Raw genomic sequence first — 7,278 nt, 5'->3', positions numbered from 1 at the left:
AGCTATGAAAGACATAAACACATCTGCTTTCAAAGGCCCTTGCTCAAAACTGAACTGGGATGCAATAAATCAGCCCCCACATTCACACAAAAACAAACAAAAAAAAAAGAAAAGAAAAAAAGAAAAGAAAGAAAGGAAGGAAGGAAGGGGAAATTCAGATTAGTCACAAAGAAGTTCCCCCGCCTGCTTCTCTGTGTGCATAAAGCAGTCTCCTGAAGGCACTGTCTTCACTTCATGTGTGCTCCCAGGACAGGAGCACCTAGTTCATCTGCCCTCTGCTCCTCCAGGCTCCTGCTGTGCTCCTGGCCCCTTCCCCAGCAGTTGCTGGCAGTGTGGCTGAGATGGAAGGACAGCCAGATGTAGAGCCGAGAAATCAAGACCAGATGGATCGTGAAAGGGAACCTGCAGAGGATGAGTGGCAGAGCTGGCAAAGAGGACAGGTTAGGAACACGCTGCACCTCGTGTCCGCGGCTGCTCAGTGGATATTACTGCTTGCCTGCTTGATTTACCTTGGTATAGATTCTCTGCAACCCTCAACGGTAAGAGCTCATGTTCAACCCATTCTCTGCTGGCCTGTAAAGCTTTGTACGGGCTTTATTTTTTTTTTTTTTAAGAAAAGAAAAAAAGATTTAGGTTTATCCCTATTCAAACCACAAGTTTTTGATCCTTTCCTTAATGATTGTAATTCTTTTTTTTTTTACATTGCCTGTCCTCAAAACAACATCCAGTATTGCCCAGTGCAGGATTTGGGGACAGGTTGTCTGGAAGGGGGATCATTCCAAGAATGCTCTTTGCACTAGCCCCTGGAGGAGGGAGGTCTGCCTCCCTCCTGCTCCCTCCCCTACTTGCAGTGACTCGTGTGTATTTCCATTTAATTAAATGGGATCATCTGGGTGGATATTTGCTTTCAACAAGTGCACGTGGAAGAGTCAGAACCCAGGTTGCTCATAAACATCTCCTGAACTTTTAAAATGTACTATATGTCACAAGCTAGCTTGTGACAGCTCTAGCAAGGCCCCTGAAACATTTCAGCGCTCTCAGCCGGCACATATACTGGGCTTTAGGAGTAGTCATCTATATCTGCAGAGGACAGCGCGTGTGTGTACACACATGGCAGAGAGAAAGACTGATGTGGCCAGAGAGAGTTTTGTGTACATATAACAACACTGCAAACAATATAAATAACAGAGACGCTTGAAACTCGGAATACTTTAGCAAAAATTGCAGCAAATACATTTGCCTCTTTCATGTGTTTGCAGCCTGGTGGATCGTCAACAACCTTTCACTGCTATTTCAGTGCTGCTTATGCACTAGCTACTTCTCCTCCCACATCTTCTCCAGGAGCTATGTACCACTTTAAAGCTTGTTGTGCTTCGTCTTACCAGAGTTCATTCCTTCCTCCCACTGACTTGGCAGAGAAGCAAGCCAGGCATGCAACCATGCAAGGGAGGGATGGCCTCGTGCTCTGGGTCCTCTGCTGTTTAATGAAAACCCTCATGCTCTGCACAAGTTTCACTGACCCGAGTCTCACAGTGATTATTAAACTGCAGAATGATGACCGTGATAACACTGAAAGATAACACTTTTCACTCAGTTCAGTCTTCTCCTTCCACTACTTTGGGAGAGAGAAGTTGCACTGGAAGCCAACAGAGAAGGGCAAGCTATCACACTGCTCAAGATGCAGAAACCTCTCCTGGGTCACTCTCTGGTTGTGACTCCTCATCTCTCAGTATCTCTTCTGTAAAAATGTTAACTCAAATCCTCCTCCTCCAGAGGAAGATGGCAGGGGCTGGCATTGCTGCCTGTGAGCCTTACAAACCCAAGAGAGCAGCAGCTGAGGAGGGGACACAGTACATGTCTGGAGTTTCCCTTCCTCAACAGAAACAACTGAAACAGGGTGCTTGAGGAGAAGCAACTGCAGCAGATGAAAAGTCCAGGCCCTGGGAGTCACCAGAGGACCTTTTCAGTTTTAAACACATGCTATTTAAGCAGATAACCGTGGTGTCCTGTTTTGACTGCACCATGCTGTGCAGGAGTGGTCTCGTGGGCTGTACAAGGGGGGATTTCATTGCACTGGTATTACAGGGCTCAGTAGGATAACCGTGAACCGACCATATAAATGTCTACAAAATAGGCAGCAGTACTAATCTGACTTGTCTCTTGGGGCAGTTTAGGGAGACGGACTTTATGGAAGTAGGGGCACAGTAGCATCAGAGTGGCAGGCTGGGTGCACTGGTCTGTGGGAGAAACTGAGAGGCTGTCCCTGTTCTTGGGAAGAGTCTCTTTCTGCTCTCCAGGGCTGGAGGGAGCCATGCTAACTTTAATAGCAAGACAATAGCTATGTTTTTTCATAGCAAGACCATATTTGATTACTTTCCATTGTCCTCATGGCTCCTAAAAAAAAAACCCCGGACTGTTCTGTGAAAACACAGTGCAAATAATGTCATGGCACATGCTCAGGAAAGTCAGCATCTGCAGCCCAGACCATGCTTAACAAAAAGGGACAGTGATCTGGTTTCTGTCATGATGCTGCCTGGAGAGCAAGCCTCAGCTGTGATTTCCAAATGAGCAAGTTAAAAAAAAAGGTAGTGATAGTCTGCTTTCACATCTGCAAGGCTTGTGAGTTCCCATCTCTGCTGGACTTACCTCCTCTTGCCACACCAGCTGGGATCAGGCCATGGCAAGCCACTCGCAGGTGCAATCAGGGGGTGTGAATGCCCCCCCCCCCCGACGACAAATGCATGGGAGGTAAAAGCCTTGAGCAGCTGTTGGGAATTCAAAGGCTTCTAATGACCTGTTGCAGGACGGTTTTGCCTGAACAGGGCAGGAAAAGGTATAGGAGGAGTAATCGTGCAGAGGTTTAATGTAGGTGAGGAAGATACGGCCATAATCCTAGTATCTCCTGGTATGGAGAAGGTACAACCCACTTCCAGTGCACAGTCGTCTGCAATCTGTATGACACAGGCAGTCAGGCACATGATCACAACGGTCCTCACAATCAGCGCGTATTGCTACAGTCCCGAGATTTGCGCTTTGTGCAGTACAATCCTATTCCTGAAACTTCTGCTGTGTGGCACGGCTCTAGACACAATGTCCCAGCCAGGAGGAAGGCTCATGTCTGGGGATCCAGAACAGGCAAAAATGATGTGGAAACTCTGTGTGTAAATGATACAGGGAAATCTGAAGCAGTCAGTAAGGAGCACCTCTGTGCCCTCAGCCCTCCTGGCATCCTTTCCCGCACGGCAGAACAGAGAAAGAGGGGTGACTAACTTAGTAGCTCCCAGACATCCTTCCAGTCCTACAGGTATGTCCTCTCCTCAGCAGAATTTACTAGTAGATAATTGCAGTGCTTTGAGATCGCACAATAACTAGCAGAGATATGTAAAACAGGTAATGTGCATTGGTGACAACGGGGCTGATATTCTTATAATTGCTACAAGTTCGTCACCCAACCTGTCTGTGTTTAATACACCCTGTCCACCAGTGGCCAGATCGGACAGATTGCAGTGGATGTTGTTTGACCTCAGAAGCTCAGCAGTCCTGTGCTTAGCTATCATCTTTTTGGGAAACTACCTGAAAATCCCAGCTGCCTGAGCCAAAGAGTGAAATGCTCGTGCACTTGGTGCCTAGAAAAAGAGTCAGCGTAAGACTCAAGCTGCTGAGGCAATGGATAGGATCAGTAAAGCCAGGGGAGACAATTCCACCAGAGCCAGTGTGCAATAAAAGCTTGTATTTGGTAGTCAAATCCAGCCTTGCCAGTGGAGCAAGTGGCAGAGCATCAGCTGTGGCAGCACTAGAGGGTGCCAGAGCAGACCTTTCCCACCACCAGCACCCACCACCCACCTCATCCTCCGGCACAGACCGCACAGGGCAGCCCGGTTCCGACCTCCTTCCCCTGCCGCTTGCCTTTACCAGGGTGCAGCACTGAACCTGCCTATTTGCATGTCTCTGCTCACTCTCTACTCTGTTCCAACACTCCCTGTGCTCAGAGTGAAGGGGCTGCTCTGTTCCTGTAACACATGAGGCCAAATACATGAAAGTCAGCCCAACACACATCTCACCAGCCCACCTTCTCCCTTAGGAAACCTATGGCATAGGTAAAGAGAAGAACACGGAGCAGCAAGCCTAACCTTTCACTCTTTAATCAGGCAAAATGCTGAAGTGTTGTGGTTGTGAAGAGACTACAGATTTGGGCCTCCTGTGGTTAAGATGAGAGATGGGTTTGAGATGCAAAGTTCAGATTTAAAAATCTAATACAGAAGCTTGGTGTTTTGCGTATCTGATCAGTAAGATACACACTTCTGTATTTGCATTCACTTTTTCTGTTATACTCATACAATGCAAATCAATTTTAAACGTGTCTTAATGCACTTGTAAGGGAGCCACTGAGAGACACACATCCAGTAACAGCCTGACCCGAAGTGCAGGGAACCATAAAGCCAAACCCACCTCTCAGTGCCCTGCAGGAGGAGGGCGAGACAGCGGGGGCACATCTGGGTCCCAGCTCTGCAAACAGGCACCCCCGGCTGTAAGTCAGACTCGAGGGGGTCATGCAGAAGAGGCTCTGCACCTCAAGGTCCTTCCTTACTGTTTGATCTGACTCAATTATGTTCACCAGGATGTTTTTCTAAACAGGACCAACATTCCTAAACAGGACCAACACTACCTGGTGTGCTCTGGAGTGCTCAGCACCGGGCTGGAAGTTGGACTTGGCTAGGAACCACTCTAAAATCCTGTTTTATAATAATGACATAAAAGCAAGTAAAGAGCAGAGCAGGCTAGCAGCAACCGTGCCAGCTGAGGCTGCCTGCGGTGCTTTCGGAGGCGCGGTCCCGGTCCCGGTCCCGGTCCCGGTCCCGGTCCCGGTGGGGAAACGAAAGTGATAGCGGCAGAAGCGAGGGCCCCGCGCGGTGCGTTAACGAGGATTTATCTTCTTTTTTTTCAGCCTCGGAGCGACGAAGTGCCGTGGACCCACATCCGGTACACAGGTGGGTGGGCATCGGGGCAGGGGGCACCCCGGGAGGGCTCCCGGGGCCCCTCAGCGCTGCCCCCGGCCCCTCGACGAGCCCGCTGCCCCCGGCGCGCTGCCCCCGTACAGCAGCCGCTACCGCGCAGCGTTCCCCTGGCACCTCGATCGGGCTCCCGGCTCCGCCGGAGCGCTGCCCCGGTTACCGGACGGCTCCCGGTTCCCCGCAGCGTTTCCTGCGGGGGGCTCCCGGGACACCGGTACCCGGCGGCAGCTCCCGGCTTCCCTACGTTGCAACCCCCCAGTACTCCGGTGCCCCCCCTGGAGGGCTCCCCCCCGGTACCCGGGAGCGCTCCCGGCTCCCCGCTCTGCCCCGCACCGACCCCGGTCCCCGGGGACCGCCGTGGCAGCCGGTGGCCCCTAAAATGCCGGAGGCATTAAGAGCTTCGTGTCACAGCAATGGCTATTTCTTCTGATGGAGGAAGGTGCCAGGAGAGCTGTCTGGGGGGAGAGGGGCCAAAACCAAACAAAAGGGTTTTCCCAGAGCGGGAGAAAAAACCTGAAAATCTGCGTGGATTTCTGCAATCCTCACCTATCTACTAAAACAAGTTTTCACTCTGCGAAAGAATGAGAAAAGTATTTTTTGGAATTTACTGAGTACACGTGGCATGCTCTTGGGGTATTTCTGAAACAAGTCAATGATTTCCTGATTTATGAAAAATGTAAATGACTTCCTGGAGAAGAGCGAGCGAGCGTACAGACGGTAGCAGAAATAGCAGCGCTCTGCATGCCAACTACGTTGGATGTTTTGTCCAATGACATACCTCAACGATAGAAGCAAATACTAAAGTTCTTAAATCTTACTAAAAATATTGTTGACAGTTTTACTTTCAGTTAATATTGTAAGGTAGCAATGAGTCCAACCTAACAGAAACCCACATTCCTAGAGAAAAAGCTTGAGAAATTTGGCCTCAGCCCAGAGGGGCTGTGTTGTCTGCCAGGAGACCTTCTGGTGACATCCCAGGGGTTTCAGCTGGTGTGCCGAAAACCCAGGAGCACAGCAGGGAAACATTTCCAGCATAGCCCTGGGAATCGTTACTGCTCGTTCCAAGAGAAAACCTTTCATGCTAAGTTCTGGTTTAATTTCTCCCGGATCTGCTCTGTATTCGTTTGTTTCTTCCATTTCTGTCTCTATGCTGCTCTTTTATCCTGTCTGCTGTTAAAAAAACAAAACAAAACAACCCAAAGACAAGGACTTATGTTACCAGCATCTCCAGAGAAAGCACTTTTTCTCTTCCTTCCAGCTCTGAACACTTTTTCCTCTTCTTATTTACTGTCTTTTTTTTCTGTTCTTTTTAGGAACCTGTGCTTCCTAAACTCACAGAGATGCTTTACTTACATGTCTGTATTTTAAGTAAGACATACAGTAAATAAATAGTGCATAAATAGAAACTTGGAGGAATAATTCATATAAACTGGAGTTGTAGTCCAAAAGGCACAGCTTGCTCAGGAGTGGGAACCTGGAAATTTCCACTGTAGATGATGCCTGTCTAGAGCAGATGATATTCTAGCTCTGGTCTGCCCTATTCTCTAATTCACTCTCTTCCTTTCCTATATTTTTCCACCTTTCCTGCAGTCAGTCCATATAAAACAATCCATTTCCAAGAAGACATTTGTCATCATGGCATCATCTTTGCTTTCTTCCATTCCAGGTAAAAGCATCAAAGGAGTAGCCATGAATCTCACTGCTGAATTAGGCTCTATTCAGATCAGAAATGGTTCCATCATGATCACCTGTGATGGCCTCTACCTAGTGTCCTTGAAGGGTCTTATCTTTTTCCCTGAGCTGGAGGACTCGCTGAAGCTGACACTGCAGAAGATGGACAAGAGCAGAATGACCCTCTGCGAGCAAACTGTCCAGAACAGCGGCAGTGCAGTAGATTTCACCACAGTGCTCTTCTTGTTTGCTCAAGATAACATCACCCTGTGGACCAGCTCCAACGCCACCATCAAGGATTTGTCGTTTAGCCTTGTGTTATTAATAAGTCCCTTGAAATGTAACATGTAAAGTACAGCCTTTCCTACCAATCCATTTGCATGTGGGAGGTTTGTTCTCACAGGCTGTACTCGTGCAGGCAGACTGCTCCAGCCTCCTTCCTTGGGGCTGTGGAAAGCCTCAGCTGGAGTGCAGATAAATCACAGTGCAAATGGGCCTTATATAGTGCGTGCCGTGTTCATCTCTTTGGGGCTCTGTGCAGCTGTTTTGCTACCTAGGATGGATCTTTCTAACACTGGAGAAACGGATGCATGGA

General features: G+C 48.8%; 1 protein-coding gene across 1 annotated transcript; it reads left to right on the top strand.

Annotated features, from left to right (window-relative positions):
- The first annotated feature begins 341 nt into the window (after positions 1–341).
- Positions 342–7,034, top strand: TNFSF4 (TNF superfamily member 4). The gene is made up of 3 exons (XM_076338196.1): positions 342–539; positions 4,946–4,988; positions 6,679–7,034. The coding sequence occupies exons 1-3, from the start codon at positions 342–344 to the stop codon at positions 7,032–7,034; spliced, it is 597 nt and encodes a 198-aa protein (XP_076194311.1).
- Positions 7,035–7,278: the final 244 nt, after the last annotated feature.

This window comes from Aptenodytes patagonicus, chromosome 5 (genome assembly GCF_965638725.1).
Source record: "Aptenodytes patagonicus chromosome 5, bAptPat1.pri.cur, whole genome shotgun sequence".
NCBI classification, from domain to species: Eukaryota; Metazoa; Chordata; class Aves; order Sphenisciformes; family Spheniscidae; genus Aptenodytes; species Aptenodytes patagonicus.
This window is presented reverse-complemented; position numbering and strand designations above follow the sequence as displayed.